Genomic DNA, 23,928 nt, shown 5'->3' on the forward strand with positions numbered 1-23,928 from the left:
TGTCGATGTACCAGTGATGTTTATACCAAAGACGAGGCTCGTGATAGAAGATTATAGAATCGACGGTTATGGAGGTAGCAACGGTGGCTTTAGGGATTATAGTCCCGAAGTTATATTCGTGATGACGATACATTTAGTGATGGTTATAAGTTATAGTCGCAATGTTAATGGTTATAGTATTAATTATGGTTATCGTATTGGTAGCATTAGTCGCAGTGATGTGGTAATAGTAGCAATGATGTTTAAAGACGTGACTTATTAGTAACGGTGATAGTGATTATGGCTATAGTATGAGTGATAGTACTGTAGTGATTTTAGCAGTAATGGGTATATTAGTTGTGGTTGTAGCGATAGGTATTACAGTAATATTGTGGATAGGTTTTGTAGCAGTAGTGATACTAGTGATTATAGTATGGTTATAAAAATTTAATTATAAAAAAATAACTTAAAATTAGTAATGGTAATATTACCGTTGTGGTTGTATTATAACGATGTCGGCACCACTGGCGGGCGATGCCGACGATAGTATTAGTAGTGATTATGATAGTCGCACATTATTACCGAATGCTACAATAGCAGCAGTCGTTAGCAACACGCGTACAGTGCGATACGGCTGCCGTGGCAGTGACGAGTGGCGCTGCTACCGATACTTATCACAATGCTGCTGCTGCTGTTGGTGCCGACGAGGACCGTGACGATGGCGTTATGTTTAACGAGTTAGCATCAAGAGTAATGACGAGAGAGTAAACGCAGTAAGGCAAATGGTTATACAGTAATGGCGGCGGAAGACGATGAAACGATGGCGGCGCTGTTGCCACCGATACTTATAACAAAGACGCTGTTGCCGCCGCCGGTGTTGCTGCTGATGATGTTGCTGATGAGAATAGAAGTGGTGGAAGTGGTGGTGGTGGTGAAGAGGGGAGTGCGATTTTACTCGACCTTTCGTCCCCCGCACACCCTGGGGCGCTACGGGAGGCACGGGTAGTGGCAACTGCTGGGGACGGGGATCTAGACAATAGGCTTTCAAGAGCCATCCCTTCCGTTGGTTGCAGCCGAGCACTTTAACGATTCGGGTTCTTTTGTTGGTGGTGGTTGTTGTTGGTGATGTTTAGCAGTAGTAGGAGTAGTAGATGTTGCTGTTGTTGGTCCGTGGAAACATCGGCGCGAGATGCGGAGCGGGCCCGGGCGACGCTGCCGGGGCTCTGTCCTCGTAAAATGGCGGCCGCGTCTGCGCACGAAGCACGCCGAGGCAGGGCTCATTAGCATAATTTATGCGGGAGCGCCTCATGAATATTCATGAGGTGGGCGGGGCGATGGGGCGTGTTGCTTCCCCGGCGAAATGCTTGAGTGGCATCACGCGACTCATCTCTCGATAATAATTTATGCAATATTATGTTAATAATTTACGTTTTGTAATCTACATAATAATACGCTTGCGCGTGTATGTAACGCACCGGCATGACGTCACGCGAGATTTCGGGCTGAGGGGGGTTGATGACGTCACGAGCCCATGCTGTTTACGCGAACAGCTTTGCTCACTCTGAAAATCCTCATCATCAGCAGTGGCATTTGGAGGCTTGCCCCCTCTTTCCTCTCCGCCTGATGAAGACCGCTTGCGATCGAAACGTCGTGGTGTTTTGCTTTCAATTCATTTTTTATTTTTATTTTTTATCTCCGTGACTTTACTGAAATAACCATGAATATGAATTAATGGTTGGAAAGTTCTAAGTCAAAATGTAGGTGTCGGGTAGAGGAGAAAGACGTCACCCCACTTTGGGGTAAGGAGAGGGGGTGATGACGTCACGCTGCACGGGTGAGGTGGAGGCAAGGGAGTAGTGACGTCACGAGACGCGAAAGTGATGAGGACAAGGGATTGATGACGTTACGCGGGATTTGGGTGAGGCAGGGAGAAGGAGTGATGACGTCAAGAGACGCTGGGGAGGTTACGAGCGAGGTAATGACGTCACTAACGACTGGGGCGAGGAAGCCTGTGAATGACGTCACGTAAAACGGAGGAAGCAAATTGGTGGCCGATGGCGTCACGGGACACGTGATTACGTCACGAAACACGGCGCAAATCGGCGAGATGACGTCATGAAACTCCAGCAGCTTCGCGGGTCGCTGCGATTGTAAATTAATAACAACACGAGATTTAAATTTCGATTTAAAGCTTTCGTGACTGCAGGGATTCATCTTCTTGGTTCTTTCGGTAAAGTCACGTAGAATGGAAATAATAAAATAATAACAATTTAACATAAGAAATGTTCTTTTTTTAATTTAATTATTTCCATTCTACGTGACTTTACCGAAAGAACCAATAAAACAACACGAGACTCTACGCACTATGTTTTACCTCATGCCCGTTGCTTTGGTCTTTCTCTACTTCTCCCCATAATTAGATAATTAGTATGCGTCTTAGTAACTGGTTCAGCATAAACTATCAGAATCATGATCTTTATATATACTGCAGGAGGAATCCGATTAGCTGTGTCCCTTAGGGGTCGTCCATAAATGACGTCACGCGATTTTGGGCGATTTTTGACCCCCCCCCTCGTCACACGGCGTCACAAAAAGTCAGACCCCCCCCCTCTAAAATATGACGTCACAAAGCTCTGCCCCCCCCCCCTCTCGTCACACGGCGTCACAAAAAGTCAGACCCCCCCCCCACCCCCTCAAATATGACGTCACAAAGCTCTGCCCCCGCCCAAACCATATTTCCATTTTGAAAATAAAACATGCTTCAGGTCGCTTTAAACTATTGTCATTGTCATGCGTATTTAATGTGGCGCTGCACTCTGATGTTGTAGGAGAAAACATTTATATTAAAAAAGTCTATTTAATTAAGTAGATCGTGTTTTCTATATTTATTTAAAGTTGCGCATTTTGATGTGACGTCACATTTCTCACCCCCTCCCCCCTCGTCACACATCGTCACAAATGTCTGACCCAATGATAATTGTTTTTTTACCCTTCTATCTGGCAACAAAACTAACACCTTTTTTTTACAAGGAGTCATGTTTGCATAGACCACAATACCTGCAGCCATAATGCAAACAAAAAACATAACTCTGATAAGATATGCACTGTCCTTGAAGTTGCTTGGTCCACACCCGAGACAGCTTTCCTTAGAGCCTAGTCTCACATGGGTTGGACCAGATGACGCCATATATTATCAGAGTTATGTTTTTTGTTTGCATTATGGCTGCAGGTATTGTGGTCTATGCAAACATGACTCCTTGTAAAAAAAGGTGTTAGTTTTGTTGCCAGAGAGAAGGGTAAAAAAACAATTATCACATTTTTTACTGGCAAATGAGGTTCCAATGGTGTCTGACCCAATGTTGTGTCTATTTTCTAGGGATCGCACTCAAAGGCGACCACCAGGGGCCGCCGGTGTCCCGCGTGTGGGAAGGACGCGACTCACCGGCACCCTCGGCGAAGCGGGCGGAGGATGAGCCCGCGACTCCACGGGGTGGCGCTCCCGGCTCACGCGTCGCTCCGTGGCAGCACACAAGTAGTAGCTACTACTACACATGTAGTAGTAGCTACTACACGTGTTAGTAGCTGCACATGTGTAGTAGCTACTACACGTGTAGCTGCTACTACTTGTGTAGCTACTACACATGTGTAGTACACGTGTTAGTAGCTACTAATTCTAGATTTGAAGCTTTCGTGACTGCAATGATTCATATTCTCAGGTTTTTTCGGTAAAGTCACGTAGGTAAAACATTAAAATTAATGAAAGTAAAATAAAACAAAACAAAATAAAATTCACGACGTTTCGGAGGCAACACAAGTCTCCGTCATCAGGTGGGACCGTGTTGTAGCTACGGGGGCCAACGCACTTTCAAGGGCCCCCGCGCTAAATGCTTTCAAGCTATCAATCAATTCCGGTTTAGTGATTCTGCACTTGCTCCATTACTATAGTACTATACCGCCTTCGACTTTTACGAACGACCGGGTGTTTAACGTTAGCGATTTGTCGTATTATCTGGGCTGTATAGCAAATGAAAAACTACAATTACTTTACTATGCAAGTTAAAATGTATATTTAGACCGCTTGTGTTGCGATCGAAACGTCGTGGGGTTTTTTTGCTTTTCATTTAGATTTTAGTTTTCTAAAATGTATGTGTTTTAATATTTTTTTTTTATGTAGGGCCCCTTCATAACATCTGCTACAGGTCCCACACTTGCTTCATCCGGCCCTGGTTGTCCGCAGACACGGGTGTTGGTGACCTGCGTGTCTGTACGTGCTGAACTACTTTCGCACCGTGCGTAGACAACGGGACGTGACGAGTGCAAGGTGGGGGGGTGGGGTTTGCACGTCTTCTTGGCAAACCAGCCATCGGAGCGAGGATCTGAATATTTGTTTAAACGGCAGGAGGAATCCGATGAGCTATGAAGCGATTTTTTCACAAGTGTCCAAGTAGTGGCGGGTCAGAACATCACAACATCAAGCAATGGAAAAAAACACGATAGTGGTGCAAAGTAAGCAAAGATAAACAAATCACTTAAAATATATATATACAAATAAATAAAAATTATTACTAGGTAAAGCCCACTGAGTTATAAACTTATTTTTCAGAAGCAGAATCAGAATATGTATTTATACTGGAGGAATCCGATAAGCTATAAAGCTCTTTTTCGCAGATGTTCAGTAAAAGCGACCTGACCACAAATGATATCCCAACAAAGTGGCTCGTCGTGTGGAAATGTAGAGCAGCCAAACACTCTAAACGCGTGTTGTTGATTCTAAATGTGGAGAGGAAAAACCCGGAGGACCCGGAGAAAAAAAATCCACGCGACCATCGGGAGAACACGCAAACTCCAAATATACAGCAGCAGGCGTCAGGATTCGGATCGAACCCCCGGCTTTCTGTATACCAGGCGAGGTAGATAACATCACACCACGGACCATCCTAGGATCTCACCACCCGAGATCACCAGGGAGAACGCCGTTTTGGTGAACAGAGTGGAACAACGCGGACGTACGGAACAAACGCCTCCTCCGTTCGAGACACAAGCATCATCGCATCTCCTCCTGGCTTCGGCATTCATCCTCGAAGACGCTGCCGCTGTGACCATCAGGACATCATCAGCAGGTCGAAACGCATATCTCCTTCAGAGATTGAACATTAAAGACACCACCACATCCACAGGAGTGCGATTGTGGCCATGCAAACCACAACTACGGACCGCACGGCGAAACCCTCTGTGGTCTGCGCTCATTCAACCGAGGAGGAGGAGGGACAGCAGCACCACACGGACTCTCTGTCTGCTGAAGCCCTCTCGTCGTAGCCAGCAGCAGACCTCGACATTGGCGGCTACCATCATACGCGACGATAGAATAATAGCGGCAGTGCCACTCACTCCCGTCCATATAGTAAGTAGTAAGTATGTTGAGCCTCTTTCGCACCGTACGTAGCCAACCGTGGCTCATCGGAGGTGCGGGGGAAGGACAAGAAGCTATACTCATTGTTTTTTTTCGGGAAAGTCACGTATGTAGAAATACAATAAAATTTTACTAAAAATTTTTTCATAAAAAACATTTTAGTTACATTTTATTTTATTTCTACATACGTGATTTTATCGAAAAAAACAATGACTACAGTAATTTCTGCAGTCACGAAAGCTTCAATCCTATGACAACACACAAAGGCGGTCCTGTGCAGTGATTAGCGCACCGCTTTACCAACTCCGCGTGCTGAATCGTCGCCATACGAAACACTGGGATTCACTCACAAAAGGCCGTGGGGCTGGTGGATGAATATAATTACTTACATTCATTTTATATGGAGAGACGATATATTTCAAGACGTCGTATTGTCGATCTGTTTCACTATTTATTAGCGGTGAATCCGGGCCACGGCTCATACATTAGTGGCGATTGCCATCTGCAGTGAACGAGACGCTGTAAGGGTGGCTGCGTGTCTGTGGCTTTGGGGGAGCGGTGAGTTCGATTCCCGCTCACGGTCGACGCCAGTAACGATACTTTTGAACCGGTCCTGGGGCTCCCCTAGGTCGACTCAGCCTCAAGTGAGTGCCTAGTGCGGTGTGTAGACATCGCCACTGGGGAGACAAAGGCGGCTGGGCGTGGTGCTGGCCACCCTCCCTCTTCGTGTGGCGTACTGACCTTAATAGGTGCTCGCTAACAGCACTTATTGTGCTTGTGTGTGTGTTAGTTTGTGGTCCTTCCACCGCAGGGTTGGCTACGTGCGGTGCAAAAGAAGTTCAACATACACACATACTTGCCACAAAAGTATTTTAAGGCTATACAGGGGATATTGGTATCTGTATGTTTATATTATGTGTGTGTATTGTGAGTGTGTGTGTTCTGTACGTATGTGTATGGTGAGTGTGTGTGCTGTACTTATGCGTTTGGTGAGTGAGTGTGTGTGCTGTATGTATGTGTATGGTGAGTAAGTGTGTGTGTTGTATGTACGTTATGGTGAGTGAGTGTGTGTGCTGTACGTATGCGTTTGGTGAGTGAGTGTGTGTGCTGTACGTATGCGTTTGGTGAGTGAGTGTGTGTGCTGTACGTATGCGTTTGGTGAGTGAGTGTGTGTGCTGTACGTATGTGTATGGTGAGTGTGTGTGTGCTGTATGTACGTTATGGTGAGTGTTTGTGTGTGCTGTACGTATGTGTATGGTGAGTGTGTGTGTGCTGGACGTATGTGTATGGTGAGTGTGTGTGTGTGTTGTCGATTTCCCGGCGCGGCAGTTTAGATAAAGGCCAAGTCTCCGAAACTCGCCGCCGATTGTGTCCACCCAGCAGTGTGGATACTCGCACCTCTTGGAAGAGTAGGCCAAATACCCCTTTATTAGGGGGGCTCTCCAGAGCTACCTCTAGCGGAGGCCATTCCGTCAGCTGTGATGCAAGAAAGCAATTTCAGGGCTACGCTTTTGTAGCTCCCAGATTGAGCGTTTGGGATGTTGTGGGGAGTGGTGGCGCAGTCGTTAGCGCACCGCGCTACGAGCCCGGCCACCCGAGTTCGATTACCGCTCTTCGGTGAACAATTATCTGAAACGGGTATCGGGCCTCTCCTATGTCGAGTCGGACTCAAATGAGGGAGACAAAGGCGGTCGGGCGTGGTGCTGCTGCGATCACCCATTTGGTGCGTCGCGTTGACCTTCAGAGGTGTACTTTCCCCAAGTGCCCGTTGAGGCTACACGGGGGATCTTTGTCTTGTGTAGTACGTGCGTGTGTGTTGCGTGTTGCGTGTGTCTGAGAAGGGCTGTCTCTGATTGGCTGCCACGGCGAGGACTTGTCCTGAAACGCGCCGAGTCGGAGCCCCAGAGCGGAGCGAGAGACGCGTGGGGAGGGCAGCACAGCAGAACCGGTGAGCTCACTCACCCCCACACTCACCCCCACACTCACCCCTACACTCACCCCTACACTCACCCCCACACTCACCCCCACACTCACCCCCACACTCACCCCTACACTCACCCATACACTCACTCATACACTCATTCACCTATACACTCACTCATACACTCACTCACCCCTACACTCACCCCTACACTCACCCATACACTCACTCACCTATACACTCATACACTCACTCACCCCTACACTCACCCATACACTCACTCACCTATACACTCACTCATACACTCACTCACTCATACACTCACTCATACACTCACTCACCTAAACACTCACTCACCTGCGCACTCACCCCTACACTCACCCCTACACTCATTCACCTATACACTCACTCATGCACTCACTCACTCATACACTCACTCACCTATACACTCACTCATACACTCACTCACACTTATACACTCACTCATACACTCACTCATACACTCGCTCACTTACTCATACACTCACCCATACACTCACTCACCTATACACTCACTCATACACTAACTCACTTATACACTCACTCATACACTCATTCACGTATACACTCACTCACTCATACACTCACCCGTAAACTCACCCCTACACTCACCTATACACTCACTCATACACTCACCCCTACTTTCACCTATACACTCACTCATACACTCACTCACCTATACACTCACTCATACACTCACTCACCTGCGCACTCACCCATACACTCACTCCTACACTCACTCACCCATACACTCACTCCTACACTCACTCACCTATACACTCACTCATACACTCACTCACCTGCACGCTCACCCGTACACTCACTTCTACACGAATACACTCCTACACTCCATCATTCATACTCACTCCTACACTCCGATATGCATACACCCTTATACTCACTCACACACGCACTCACTCCTAAACTAATACATTACAACATTCATACACCCATACACTCACACACGCACTCACTCATACACTCACTAACCTATACACTCACTCACTTATACACTCACTCTATACACTCACTCAACTATACACTAACCCATGCACTTACTCATATATACATACATTCACTGATATACTCAGTCACGTATACACTCACCTACCTAGTCACCCATACATTCACTCACATTTACACTCAATCACCCATACACTTAATCGTATACTCACCCAAAGACAAAGATCCCCGGTGTAGCCTCTACGTACTTTTGGGGCAAGTGCACCAATCAAGGCCGGCACATTCACACAAGGGGGTGGGGTGGCCAGCACCCATACACACACTCACCTACCCACTCACCTACACACTCACCTACCCACTCACCTACCCACTCACCTACACACTCACCTACCCACTCACCTACCCACTCACCTACACACTCACCTACACACTCACCTCCACACTCACGTACTCACTCACCTACCCACTCACCTACACACTCACCTACACACTCACCTACCCACTCACCTACCCACTCACCTACACACTCACCTACCCACTCACCTACCCACTCACCTACACACTCACCTACACACTCACCTCCACACTCACGTACTCACTCACCTACCCACTCACCTACACACTCACCTACACACTCACCTACCCACTCACCTACACACTCACCTACCCACTCATCTACACACTCACCTACACACTCACCTACCCACTCACCTACACACTCACCTACCCACTCACCTACCCACTCACCTACACACTCACCTACCCACTCACCTACACACTCACCTACACACTCACCTACCCACTCATCTACACACTCACCTACACACTCACCTACCCACTCACCTACCCACTCACCTACCCACTCACCTACACACTCACCTACCCACTCACCTACACACTCACCTACCCACTCACCTACACACTCACCTACCCACTCACCTACCCACTCACCTACACACTCACCTACCCACTCACCTACCCACTCACCTACACACTCACCTACACACTCACCTACACACTCACCTACACACTCACCTACACACTCACCTACACACTCACCTACCCACTCACCTACCCACTCACCTACCCACTCACCTACACACTCACCTACCCACTCACCTACACACTCACCTACCCACTCACCTACACACTCACCTACCCACTCACCGGCTAATTGGAGGAAGTTTTGTTCACGAGCACCCGTGAGACCCGGGACGGCCAGAAGCACGCCCTGCCGCCTTCGTCTCCCCAGCTATGATGCTTACACACCTTACTAGCTACTCATTTGAGGCTGGGTCGACCTAGGGGAGGCCCATGTATTTGTCACCGATGTTGGCCGTGAGCGGGAATCGAACGCCGCGGTGGCTATGAAATGTTAACTACCTCGCCTGGTACGCAGGAGGTCGTGGGTTCGAACCCGACCCTGACACCTGCTGCTGTATATTCGGAGTTTGCGTGTCTCTCTCTCTCTCATCATCATCACGGTGGCTGAGATGTTAACTACCTCGCCTGGTACGCAGGAGATCGTGGGTTCGATCCCGACCCTGACAATGCCTGCTGCTGTATATTTGGAGTTTGCGTGTCTCCCTCTCATCATCATCATCATCACGGTGGCTAGGAGATGTAAACTACCTCGCCTGGTGTACAGGAGGTCGTGGGTTCGATCCCGACCCTGACGCCTGCTGCTGTATATTTGGAGTTTGCGTGTCTCTCTCTCCCCGTGGTCGCGTGGATTTTTGTTCCAGGTCCTCCGTTTTTTCCCCTCCACATTAGAACCAACGTCACGCGTTTAGACTGTTTAGATAATTAGTATTTGGCTGCTAGGAATTTCCACGTGAGAAGCCACTTCGTTGAGCTATCAGGTGTGTCGCTTATGGAAAATAACTGCAGTAATAGCTCAGTGGGCTTTTCCTGGTAAGATAAAAAAAATAGTTTTTAGTTTTTCGCTTACCTTTGCACTCCTGTCGTTGTTGTAACGTTCTGACCCCGTGCCCCTACTGGACATCTGTGAAAAAGAGCTTTATAGCTCATCGGATTCCTCCAGGATAAATAAAAATTCGGATTCTGAACTCGGGTCGCCGGGTCCGTAGCGCAGCGCGCTGACCGCTCCACTTCACGCACACACGCACGCACATGCAAGACAAAGACAGACTGTTGGGGCAAGTGCTGTTAGCGAGTAGCACCTATGAAGGCCGACACGGCATACGAGGGGGTGGGTGGCCAGAACCACGCCCGGCCGCCTTTGTCTCCCCAGTGGCGATGTTTGTACACCGCACCAGGTACTCATTTGAGGCTGAGTTGACCTGGGGGAAAGCCCAGGACCGGTTCAGATAATCGTCACCGGTGTTGGCCGTGAGCGGGAATCGAACCCGGGTCGCCGGGTTCATAGCGAGCACGCTAACCGCTACACTACCGCTCTAATACACGCACTCATGCACACACACACGTTCATACACACTCTCTAACTCTTACACGTACACACACGCACACATACACTCTCATACACAGACAAGCACGCGTACGCTGGTTAATTGGCGGAAGGGTAATTAATGCGCGTGAATTGCTCTTGTGGCAGCGAGAGCTCCGGAAAGACAAGAGACTCGCATATCATTTTAGTTGATCAATGTCCCTTAGTCCAAGCTGGCAAGACGCATTGTTCAGAAACACGGGGCATGAACAACAACAACAACAACAGCAAGAAAAACAACAACAACAACAACAGCGTGGAACAACATCTGAAAAGAGCGCTCAGAATGACGGACAGTCCCATGCTAAGGGCAATATTAATACTCCATTTGCTGCATTACATAATAAGCGTGACACACGTAGACTTGCTAACGCGTCTCACAGCGTCCGCGCATCGTTCTCGTAGAGAGAGAGAGAGGAGGGGGAGGGAAGACTCAGGAAATAGAGAGACAGAGAGACAGAGAGAGAGAGAGACAGAGAGAGAGGGGGGGGGAAGACTCAGGAAATAGAGAGACAGAGAGGGGGGGGAGACTCAGGAGCGAGAGAGACAGAGGGGGGGGGGGGGGGACTCAGGAGAGAGAGAGACAGAGAGAGAGGGGGGGGGAAGACTCAGGAAATAGAGAGACAGAGAGGGGGGGGAGACTCAGGAGCGAGAGAGACAGAGGGGGGGGGGGGCTCAGGAGAGAGAGAGACAGAGAGAGGGGGGGGAGACTCAGGAGAGAGAGAGAGAGACAGAGGGGGGGAGATTCAGGAGAGAGAGAGACAGAGAGAGGGGGGGGGAGACTCAGGAGAGAGACAGAGAGGGGGGGGGGGGGAGATTGAGGGGGCTGCACGGAGTAGCAGCAGCCACGCGGTGGCGACGAGACGGCGCCACCGACGATTGCCCAAACTGCGCGATCCTCTAAATACGTCGAGAGGAACACGCGGCGATCGCACGGGGATTGACTCGTCGTGACGTGAGACAAGGTCAGTGGGGTTGGTGGGGCACACGCGGTCACGGCTCAGGAGTAGTACCGCGACGATGAAGAGTTAGAACAACGGGGAGGTCCCACCGTGGTGGAGATGGAGCGATGGTGAACTCACTCAGCTCGATGATGTGTCGTCTAGCAGGCTCTGGGTGGCGTGATGACATCGCGGGATCGAGAGGTGGTGGCGGTGTTTGGGAGGAGGAGGAGGGGGGGGGGTGTAATCAAGCAGTGGCTAGAACACGGCTCACGCTGATCATGCAGCAGCACTCTTGCGCGTTTAGAACGCAGTACGCAGAGCGCAGGAGGGCGGGAGTGGAGCGGTGGAGCGGTGGGGCAGTGGTCAGGCTACTGCGCCATGAACGAACCCCCCATCACCATTTGCCACCAGAGTTCGATTCCGGGCCATGGCCAACATGGGTGGTCAGTGATTATCTGAACCGGTCCTGCCCCCCCCCTCTACGCCCCATCGCTTCCCCCCTCCGCCTTTCTCTTTATCAAAGACAAAGATCCCCCGCGTAGCCTGAACAGACTGTTGGGGCAAGTGCTGTTAGCAAGTAGCAGCACCTATGAAGGCCGGCACGGCACACGAGGAGGTGGGTGGCCAGCACTACGCTCGGCCGCCTTTGTCTCCCCAGTGGCGATGTTTATGCACCGCACCAGGTACTCATTTGAGGCTGAGCCGACCTAGGGGAGGCCCAGGACCGGATCAGATTACCGTATTTGGTGTTGGTCGTGAGCAGGAATCGAACTCGGGTCGCCGGGTTCGTAGCGCAGCGTAGCGCTAACCGCTGCACCACCGCTCTCTTTACCAACCCCACAATGACCGACATGGTTTAAGGGAGGCATTGATTCGGCAGTGTTCAACCAGGTGAGACCTCAGAGTGACCTGGGCGAGTGGATGAGTGGGCGAATGAGTAAGTGAGTCTCTGTGTGATTTAGTGAGTGTCTGATTGCGTGAAGGAGTGAGTGGCAAGGTGAGTACGTGGCCGAGTCCAAGTGTATTTTGTTTAAAACCAGGTAAGAACTCAAAGGGCCAGGATGGGTGGGTAGGTGGGTGAGCGAATGGCCGAGTCGGAGAATGGGTGAGTGGGTCTTCGTGTGAGTTAGTGATTGGCTGAGTATGTGAACGAGCGGGCGAGTGAGTGGTTGGGTTCAAGTTGATTTTGTTCAACTTGGTGAGAACCGAAGAGGCTGTACGAAGTCTCAATTTCAAGAGCGACCCGGGGTCATTAGTCTACCAGAATGAGAGCGACGATTGCTGCTGCTGCGTCATCCCAATTGAGTAATTTGCAGCGCAATTTTCGAATTTGGAAAATTTCGACCCTTGACGCTGTTGGCACACGAAGTCCCCCACTCTTACAAATGACGTACGGGAGGGATATTTAACGTCCACTCTGAGCGAAAGAGACGACACGTGGCATGTACCATTACTACCACGGTCAATACACACCGCAATATTAACCAGAATGGACCGCCGGGTTCCAACAGCACACCCTTTCATCTTCTTGGTTCTTTCGGTAAAGTCACGTAGAAGGGAAATAATAAAAGAATGAAAATAATTATATATTTAAGCTGGGTTGGAGGGGGAAGAGCGCCTTGACACACCCTTTGCAACCACGGGCGCTCCCCACGCTCGCTGGGGAGGAGGAACGACGCCGAGACGGGAGCCGCGCTGCTGAAGCTGCTGCGGGTCGCTTCTCTCTCTCTCGCTCTGCCTGAGAGGGCCTCTTAAGTGGCCGAGAGTGGCTGGAATTAACTTCCCACCCCCCATCACCCGCGTCCGCCCCCCCCCCAGCCGAGCGGTTTTGTTGCTGGAATTAAAATTGTCAAAAAATTGCATCTCGAGAGCTTCTTGAATTTCTGCCTGGTGGCTGGGAGATCGCAGTGCAGCAAGTAGGAGAGTCGGTGAGTGTCACCGACACCCACCACCACCCACAACACCGCCACCACCCACACCACCCATACCCCTCCCCCCCACCGCCACCACCCACACCACCCATACCCCCCCACTCCGCCACCACCCACACCACCCACCTCCCCCACCGCCACCACCCACACCACCCCCCCACTCCGCCACCACCCACACCACCCATACCCCCCACTCCGCCCCACACACCACACCACCCACCTCCCCCACCACCGCCACCACCCACACCACCACCCCCCACCGCCACCACCGCCACCACCCACCCCCGTGTGTGCGTGCTGCGTTGTCGCAGCACTGGCGGAGCCAGTGGGGGAGGGGGGGTGGCACGTGCCCCCCAATGATCCGATCGAAATCCATAATTTCGATCGGATCATTGGAGTTCATTAGTAATACATCGACATTTTGCAGACCCCCACTGCCACTGTGTAGCATATTATTACGTGCCAGGGACTCTATGAGATGATAGGACAATAGTCTGAGTCCATAATTGGCAAAAAGTAACGGCAAAGCGGTTATAAGTGACTCACATAATTGTGCGCAGTTGCGTATACAGAGTCCACGACTTCCCTGAAGGCAAACACCTTCAGCGAGCGCGATGACGATCACACACAGGCTCGAATTCGACCCTCAATCGATGGCTGCGCCATCGCCGCACACGCGTCGACTAAAAAGCAAGGGACAAGTCCTTACTTGCTAACAACTCCTTACTTACTAACACGTCCTTACTCACTAACAACTCCTATCATTTTTCATTTCTGGAAGGGTTGCCCCCCTTACCTGAAAATCCTGGCTCCGCCATTGTGTCGCGGTGTGCTCCTGCCATTCGTGGAACGCGCGTCGGGGTCTTTCGTGACCAATATTGCGATGTGTAATCGATTTTTTTGTTGGCGAGAGAGTGGGGGAGCGGGGCGGGGCGTCCAACGGTGTAAGTGAAATGTGTGTGTCGTGAACCTCCTCCACCCGACGCAGACAGTTCACAACGCTGCCAGGCGATGGGCACACGTGGCACGGGTTATTGTTGCGCGTTGTTGGAGGGCGATTCTCGCCACGCTGGAAGTCGCGACCAGCACCGTCAGGCAGTCGCCAGGATTGTCTGGCGATGTTGGCCGTGACCATCAGCGCAAAACGTCCGTGCCCAATTGAAAACCGTAGCGTGGGCGGTCATGACGGATGAGAAACTATTTAAACCAGACACATGTATTTTTGAAATATTTTGCCGGAAAAGGCCCACTGAGGTATACAGTAGCTCTTTATTCATAAGCAACTTGGCATGTCACAAATGATAGCTCAAGGAGGTGGATTGTCATGGCGTGGAAATTTGATTCTAAATGTGGAGGTTAAAACCGGAGGACCCGGAGAATAATCCACACGGCGAGAGAGAGAGTCTTAACCAAGGCGTTTTGCAAGGAATTAATGACGGTAGAACGTGTGCATACAATGGGGGAGCCAAGGTGAATGAAATAGGTGAGAGGAAGCAATGGGAACATCTGTGAGGCCTGAATCCGGTGAAAGCGAAATTGACGACAGTAAATGATGATTGATAGATTGGTCGAGATCGAACCCCAGACCTCATGTATAGCAGGCGAGGTAGTTAACATCTCACCACCGTGGCGCCCGACACACAGGTGGTGCTGCTGAAGCGGTCGTCAACTTGCCACGTTCATTCACGTGGCCGCTTCTCCTCATTTGCTGCGTCGGGCGGAGGAAGGATTTACGACACAAATGTAATTTACGCGCTCCCCCGCCCCCAAAAGTTTTTGGTTTATTAGAAAGCAACTTTCATTCGTTCATTCATCGCGCACGTAACTTGGCCGTCCGGCTAATTTATCTTACAAAAGCGTGCCTTGTGATGTCGGGATAGATTATGCATGCACACGTGTAGCAGCAGCAGTAGTAGCATCCTCTCCGTGCAAATCAATTCCTGCCGCTGCCAGCCGATTATATTGCCGATGCCAAGTCACGGAGGTGACAACTCCCCCTTCTCGCTCCGTGGTTGCTTCGAGCAGACTTGCCCCATGGACTCAGTGCGATGCACGCGGTGTACAATACGCATTGGGGCGCCACGGTGGCTATGAGATGTTAATCCTCTCGCCAGGTATGCAGGAGGGCGTGGGTTCGATCTCGACCCTGACGGTGTCTGCTGTATATTTGAAGTTTTCGGTGTCTCTCTCTCTCTCCCCGTGGTCGCGTGGATTTTTCTCCGGGTCCTCTGGTTTTTTCCTTCACATTCAGAATCAAAAGTATTTGGCTGCTATCAATTTTCTCGTGATGAAAAGCCACTTCGTTGAGCTATCATTTGTGGCCAGGTCGCTTCTGAAAAAGCGCTGCATAGCTCAGCGGGCACTTACCTGATCAAATAAAAAAAAACGAACCTAATACTTTTCATTCATTTTGACAGAAAAAAGTTTTGTAGGCTCTCTCAGCAACAGTAAATGCTGCGAAATTATTTCCCAATAAGCCAGCTTCATGCAGCATCAGCAGCAGCAGTAGTTGCTTTGAAGACAATTTTCTGGGTGATGGTGATGATGATGCGTTGGCAAATATCGAACGACACATCGCACCTCCGACCAACTCGACCGCGAACCCCACCCCGGCCCCTCGCCTCCCCGCACGCCAGGGAGGTGCTCTACCCCCCCCCCCCCCTTCGAGTCTTCTTCATCGCAAGGCTCGCGGGCCGCTGGTGGCCTCCTGGTGGCCTTCAGTGCGGGCCCCTGACGTGCGGCCCCGCGACAAAACACAACTGGTGAAGACACATTCCCGTCGTCGTCGTCATCATCATCATCGTGCTGCTGTCAAAGCCCCAATGGTTTCAAATGTGTGGCGGGCCCTCACTCACACTGATGATGTCTCACCGGCGAAATAGCCCCCCACTCTGAAATTGAGTGACAAACACTGCCCTAACCCATCCGTTCCACCTTCCTTACGCAGCAGCAGCAAGCAGCAGCAGACCGAGCGGGCCATGAACGCCAGCCAGCTGCCCGGCGCGCAGTCCGTGGCGGCCAGCGGCAACGGCTCAGCCGACCACTTCGAGGGCCTCGCCGTGCTGCTGCAGCTCAAGCCGCTGTTCGTGCCGCTCTACGCGCTGCTCACCCTCGTCGGGGTCGTGGGCAACTCGGCGCTCATCGCCGTGATCGCGCGCACCCGCCGCCTCCACACCGTCACCAACTTCCTCATCGGCAACCTGTCCCTCTCCGACCTCCTCGTGTGCGTCACGTGCGTGCCCGTGTCCGTGGCGCACGCCTTCGAGCCGCGCGGCTGGCCCTTCGGGCCGGCGCTCTGCTACTTCGTGACCTTCATGCAGCCCACCACGGTGTACGTGTCCGTGCTGTCGCTCGCCGCGATCGCCGTCGACCGCTACGTGGTGGTGGCGCACCCCATCCGCCGGCGCGTCTCCGTGCGCGCCTGCGGCTACGCGGTGCTCGCCATCTGGCTCCTGTCGGCCGCTCTGGCCTCGCCCGTGGCGGCCAACACGCTGTACAACGACTTCAGGCCCCAGGGCCACCAGCTGGTGGTGTGCGAGGAGCTGTGGTACGAGCGGGAGGGCCAGCGGCTCGCCTACTCGTGCTCCACCGTCTTCATCTCCTACATGCTGCCCCTGTCCACCATCTCGGTGTCGTACTGCGCCATCACGGCGCGCCTCGAGCGCCGCGCGATGCCCGGGGCCATCCTGCGGCAGACGCAGGAGAAGTGGCGCCTCAAGAAGCGCAAGACGTTCCGCATGCTCGTCCTCTCGGCGCTCACATTCGCCATCTGCTGGCTCCCGCTGCAGACCTTCAACCTCATACATGACTTCGACGCGCAGGTCAGGGCACCCCCCCTCCCCATCCCCCCACCTCCTTGGGCCCCCCCCCCCAGCCCTCACCCCGCGCGCGTGCATCACCAGAACGCGCGTGGGGGCAGGGCGGGTGGTGCCTTGCCCCCACCCCCGCTGGTTGGTACCCCCTTGTTGTTCGACGTTCGAGACCGTGAGCCTGAGCGTGACGACGCTGCGATTCCAGTGGCCTCCGAGGCGCGACCGGGCGGAGACGAATCAAATATCGGGGCCCCATCGGACCGATTGCCGCACCCCCCCCCCCCCCCCCTGAGCTGATAACGTAGTTGGGCCACTGCCAAACAAAGGCCATTGTCACTATGAGACATCTCCTTTACCAGTAGCAAAATATAGTAGTAGGTTTTTACCCTTTCAACTGGTACAAAACTGACACCTTTATACAAGGGATCATGTTTGCAATAACCACAACACAAGCAGTCAAAATGCAAAAAAGAAACAACTCTGATGATGATAATGACAGTGCATATCATTATCAGAGTTGTTTCTTTTTGTTTGAATTTTGACTGCTTGTGTTGTGCTTATTGCAAACATGATCCCTTGTATAAAGGTGTCAGTTTTGTACCAGTTGAAAGAGTAAAAACCTACTACTAAAGGACATCGTGTGTCAGTAAATAGTCGCCGGCGTCTTGCGCTGCACGTGGCCGCCTGCGATCCAGCACTGGAGGCAGCCAGCGAGGGTTGGCTGATCGCCACAGGGATGTTGTGAAAACTCCCTTCCTGTGAGCGGTCGAGTCGGAGCCCAACCCGTGGCTCGCCAGGAGATGGCGGTTACACAGCAAAGATGTGGACCCCACCACGCCTGCTCCACCCGCACGGGGATTGAGCGTTTCCTCCTCGCACGTGCGGGGGTTTCTCTGGGTGCTCTAGTTTCCTCCCACATGTAAAGCACTCGTGAATTGGCCGATAACGCCTTGATATGCAGGGGACCGCAGAGCTTGGCCAATTGTTGGTGGCACCGGCTGCTCACTCCGTGGCTGCTACTGCCTTCCCGCTCGACTGTGGCTCCTCCTCCTCCTAGCGCCGTACGTAGCCAACCGTGATAATCGGAGGTGAGGGGGGAAGGACAACAAACTATGGGTTTCTGTGTAAGTCTATGGGTCTCTGTGTAAGTCTGTGGGTCTCTGTGTGAGTCTATGGGTCTCTGTGTGAGTCTGTGGGTCTCTGTGTGAGTCTATGGGTCTCTGTGTGAGTCTATGGGTCTCTGTGTGAGTCTATGGGTCTCTGTGTAAGTCTATGGGTCTCTGTGTGAGTCTATGGGTCTCTGTGTGAGTCTATGGGTCTCTGTGTGAGTCTATGGGTCTCTGTGTAAGTCTGTGGGTCTCTGTGTGAGTATATGGGTCTCTGTGTGAGTCTGTGGGTCTCTGTGTGAGTCTATGGGTATCTGTGTGAGTCTATGGGTCTATGTGTGAGTCTATGGGTCTCTGTGTGAGTCTATGGGTCTCTGTGTGAGTCTATGGGTCTCTGTGTGAGTCTATGGGTCTCTGTGTAAGTCTATGGGTCTCTGTGTGAGTCTATGGGTCTCTGTGTGAGTCTATGGGTCTCTGTGTGAGTCTACAGGTCTCTGTGTAAGTATGTGGGTCTCCGTGTGATTCTATGGGTCTCTGTGTGAGTCTATGTGTCTCTGTGTGAGTCTACGGGTCTCTGTGTGAGTCCACGGGTCTCTGTGTGAGTCTATTGGTCTCCCTGTGAGTCTACGGGTCTCTGTGTAAGTATGTGGGTCTCCGTGTGATTCTATGGGTCTCTGTGTGAGTCTATGTGTCTCTGTGTGAGTCTACGGGTCTCTGTGTGAGTCTATGGGTCTCTGTGTGAGTCTATGTGTCTCTGTGTGAGTCTACGGGTCTCTGTGTGAGTCTATGGGTCTCTGTGTGAGTCTATGGGTCTCTGTGTGAGTCTATGGGTCTCTGTGTGAGTCTATGTGTGTACGTTGACCTTCTTTCGCACCGTACGTAGCCAACCGTGCTAATTGGAGGTGCGGGGGAAGGACAACAACACTAAGCACACAAAGCGGTTCTCAAAGAAAATTGTTTGACATTTTGCACGAAACATGTCTTTATTAACATATGTAAAATCAACAAATGTATGCGACTGAAGGTAGATTCATTGAATGTAAATCACGCACTACATTCACGTCTTCACATCAACACAAGACGCGGTTGCCTTCGCTTTAGCAGCTGTGGCAGAGTCGTGAATGATGCCATCGTCACTCAAGACACGAACAAGGTTTTGTTTCCCTTGTCCCGATGGGCGCGTTCCCCTCGCCCAGCCGTGCCACTTCAACGTGGAACGGACGGCCTCAAGAGGACAGCCTCCAAAATGACTAAGGAGAGCCTCCCAAATTATGAGCCTATGGGTTCATCCGGCCCTGCCGAGAGCGAAACGTAGCAAGCAAGACACACACACACTTCACGATACACATACATACAGCACACACACACACACACACTTTCACAATACACAAACGTACAGCACACACACACATTTTCACGATACACAAACGTACAGCACACACACACACATTTTCTCGATACACGTACGTACAGCACACACACACACACACACTTTCACGATACACATACATACAGCACACACACACTTTCACGATACACATACGTACAGCGCACACACACACTTTCACGACGTACAGCACACACACATAATATAAACATACAAAGACCAATATCCCCCGTATAGCCTTAAAATACTTTTGTGGCAAGTATGTATGTATCTTGATTTGAAGTTTCTGTGGCTGCAAAAATCCATACACTTTGTTTTTTTTTTAGTAAAGTCACGTAGGTAGAAGAAATAATCGATCACGAAGTTTCGATCGCCACACGGGCAATCGTCTGCAGGTGGGAGAGAGAAGACGATCGCTTGTGTGGCGATCGAAACGTCGTGATCTATTATTTCTTCTACCTACTTGACTTTACCGAAAGAACTAAAGAGTAAGTATGTGTGTATGCTGAAATAGATTTGCACCGTACTTAGCCAAACCTGCTAATCGGAGGTGCAGAGGCAGGACAACAAATTAAACACAAAACGCAGCTCAATTTCGATTTAAAGCTTCTTTCGTGACTGCAGGGATTCATCTTCGTGGTTCTTTCGGTAAAGTCACGCAGAAGGGAAGTAATAAAATAATAAAAATTAAACATAATAAAATAATTCTTCAGACGCTGTCTTCCCGACAGACCTGTTCTTCACCTGAGGACGGCTGGTTGCGTTGTGGCCGAAACGTCGTGAGAATTATGTTATTATGTTTTATTTTTTATTATTTTATTATTTCCCTTCTACGTGACTTTACCGAAAGAACCAAGAAGACTAAACGCAGTTATAAAGAAATTATTTTTCATTGGAGACATTTTAAAAGTGTCGCTCCCAATGGCTTCCCAATATCGAAAGGAAGAACGTTCCAGATGGCCGCTGAGTGTATGTATGTTGAATTTCTTTCGCACCGTACGTAGCCAACCGTGCTAATGGGAGGTGCGGGGGGAAGGACAGCGAACCAAACACAAAATTACGTTCTAAAGAAATTCGTTTTCAATTTAGACAAATTAAAAGTGCAAAGCTGCCAACGGCGTTCCCAATATCCGCTTTGAACCCCCCATCTCTTTAAAGTGGCCTTCCCTCTTTAGTTTGGCCGTGTTGGTCCCTCGTTCTGTTTTTGTTTCCTAATGCCGACGCCTTGCGCATTGGAATCCCATGATGCAACGCGCGTTACACCTTTAAATTACTTTTATGATATCGACAGGAAGAGCGTTCCAGACGGCCGTGTGTGTCTTTCCCTATCTGTTTGTCCCGCCCAGGTAGTGATCATCGACAAGCGCTACTTCAACGTGGTGCAGCTGTCCTGCCACTGGCTGGCCATGAGCTCCACGTGCTACAACCCCTTCATCTACGCGTCGCTCCACGACAAGTTCAAGGCGGAGCTGACTCGCCGCCTGCTCACGAGGGGCGGCCGGGGATCGGCGGGTCGCACCCCCGCCACTCGGAGCCCCCCCTCGGCGCGCACGTCTCACGTTCACGTGAGCTTCGCCAGCGGAGCCTCGGAGATTCTGTCCGCGGGAAGGGGCGGCGCGCAGCAGGCTAGCGAGTTGCTGTGAGGTGGGGGGGGTAGGATGATGGTGGTGGTGGATTGGGGGGGCAGGAATGGGGGGTGGGAGGTGGAGGGGCATGACGCTGCTATAGGGGAAACTGCCTCGCCTGGTGTGCAGGAGGTCGTGGGTTCGATCCTGACCCTGACGCCTGCTGCTGTATATTTGGAGTTTGCGTGTCTCTCCGTCATCATCATCACGGTGTTTCTCTCTCTCCCCGTGGTCGCGTGGATTTTTCTCCGGGTCCTCCGGTTTTCCCCTCCACGTTTAGAATCGACAGCACGCGTTTTTGGCTGCTATAAATGTCCACGTGACGAGCCATGTCGTTGAGCTGTCACTTGCGATAGTCGGGTCGCTTCTGACAAAGAGTTCCGTAGCTCAGGTTGGGGCCTAATCTGGTTAAATAACAAATGTGTTCACGATGACGAAGTTGGGGAGTGGGCGCTTGGGGGCGACGGGGTGGGTACAGCCAGGGTGTGAGTGGGGCACACGCCATGCCGCCGTGCTGCTGCGACATGAAGATGATTGCGATATTCGTGGAAGTGGATTTGGGGGGGGGGGGTGCCAGCAAGCTCCTGCAGGAGGGAGAATAAAAAAGAGGTGTCCCATCAGACCCTAAGTTGGGGAGGGGGGGGATTAAACTATGGAGCTGCTCTACGGAGAGAAAGGGGGGCCACGGGGGAGAGCATTGGGAGGGAGGGGGGCGCGGCAATCAAAGTGGGGAGCCCAGCAGGGGTCACCAGAGCTAGTGCGAGTGTCTATGAGCTTTGTGGGGAGCGGTGGTGCACCGGTTAGCATGCAGCGCTACGAACCCGGCTACCCGAGTTCGATTCCCGCACACGGCCAACACCAGTGACGATTATATCTGAACCGGTCCATGCCGGCCTTCATAGATGCTTGCTAGCAGCACTTGCCCCAACAGCTTGTTACAGGTTATGTAGGGGATATTTTTGTTTTTCTTGCATCCATCCTGGGTTTAACCCGGCAGGATTGTGTGAGGAGCTCACAAATGCTTGAAAGATCTGGATATATTCCCATCAGCGAGCTCCTCTGGCGGGCGATGCTGCGTTGGCTGGGTCATGTAGCCCGCATGCCCAGCCACCGCATGCCCAAACAGCTTCTGTTTGGCCGGATAGAGGGGGGCTTAACGGGCGCGGCACGGGCTGGAGAAGAAATGGAGCAGATACGGTACAGGAGAATGTGGAGCTGAGTGGACTTGCCGATGATCGCTACCAAAGGTATCAAAATCGGTCTCTATGGAGGCGGTTCGTGAAGGACGCTGCTACTCGGCAGTTGGAAGCAGTCGCCCTCTAGCAACAACAGAGGGCAGAGGAGCGACGCTCACAACAACGAACGGAGCGCCGGGTGACTAAAACACAGCAAGTGGGCATAGTAGGGGGCACATGTGGTGCATCGGCCACTCATCTCAGTCAGTCAACCCATGGCACCCGTTGGGTCTGTTAAGTGACCTCCTGCCAGCAGCGAGCCTTTCACACTTCACGTGGCCTCTGAGTGCACCTAGCCTGGCACAAGCGCCGTAGTGACGTCACTGCCACTTAGTGGTAATTGGCGGCTGTTTTTTGTTCGTACGAGTGGTGGTGCACTGGTTAGCCAACCACAAACCTGGCGACCCGAGCTCGATTCCCGGCCATGGAGACCGTCTGCGGCAGATATCTAAACGGGTCTTGGGTCTCCCCAAGGTCGGCTCGGCATCAGATGAGTATCTGCTGTGGCTTGTAAAACATTATCACTGGGGGAGACAAAGGCGGCCGCGCAGGATGTTTTCCACACAATCCCTTCGCGTGCCGTGCTAAGCGGCCTCGATAAGTACTGGCCATCAGCACTTTCCCGAGGGGGGGGGGTCTTTGTACTCTGTATATGAGTACCCGTGTATATATGTGTACGTGTGTGTTCATGGGGGGAGCGGTGGAGCAGCGGTTAGCGCGCTGCGCTACGAACCTGGCGACCCAAGTGAATTCCTGGGGTCACCAGGAATTAACTTGACTCCTGGGGAGACTTCGGGGAGACCTAGGTCTCCCTCTAGGTCGACTCAGCCTCAAATGAGCACCTGGTGCGGTGTGCAAACATCGCCGCTGGGGAGACAAAGGCGGCCGGGCGTGGTGCTGACCACCCCACCCCCGTCATGTGCCGTACCGGCCTGCACGGGTGCTGCTGCTGCTCGCTAACGGCACTTGCCCCGGCAGTCTGTGGAGGCTACACGGGGGATCTTTGTCTTTTATGCGTGAGCTTTGTCGTACGACGCTCGATCGCTCGCCACCGTCATCGCCTCCGCGCTGTGACGCGACAGTGACGCGACAGTGACGCGACAGTGACG

General features: G+C 51.8%; 2 protein-coding genes across 2 annotated transcripts in view; one reads left to right on the top strand and one right to left on the bottom strand.

The window, feature by feature from the left end:
* ZC3H4 (zinc finger CCCH-type containing 4) overlaps window positions 1–1,239 on the bottom strand; it is a 32,724-nt gene extending 31,485 nt beyond the window's left edge. The window contains exon 1 of the mRNA XM_078878850.1: window positions 940–1,239. Coding sequence (XP_078734976.1) covers window positions 940–1,034 — 95 coding nt within the window. The 5' untranslated portion in view covers window positions 1,035–1,239. The remainder of the gene's footprint in view (window positions 1–939) is intronic.
* A 5,979-nt stretch (window positions 1,240–7,218) lies between these two features.
* LOC144948977 (prolactin-releasing peptide receptor-like) lies at window positions 7,219–21,602 on the top strand. The gene is made up of 3 exons (XM_078878758.1): window positions 7,219–7,337; window positions 16,602–17,475; window positions 21,306–21,602. The coding sequence occupies exons 2-3, from the start codon at window positions 16,633–16,635 to the stop codon at window positions 21,600–21,602; spliced, it is 1,140 nt and encodes a 379-aa protein (XP_078734884.1). The 5' UTR covers window positions 7,219–7,337; window positions 16,602–16,632.
* Window positions 21,603–23,928: the final 2,326 nt, after the last annotated feature.

The sequence above is a fragment of the Lampetra fluviatilis genome, chromosome 52 (assembly GCF_964198595.1).
Source record: "Lampetra fluviatilis chromosome 52, kcLamFluv1.1, whole genome shotgun sequence".
Taxonomy (NCBI): Eukaryota; Metazoa; Chordata; class Hyperoartia; order Petromyzontiformes; family Petromyzontidae; genus Lampetra; species Lampetra fluviatilis.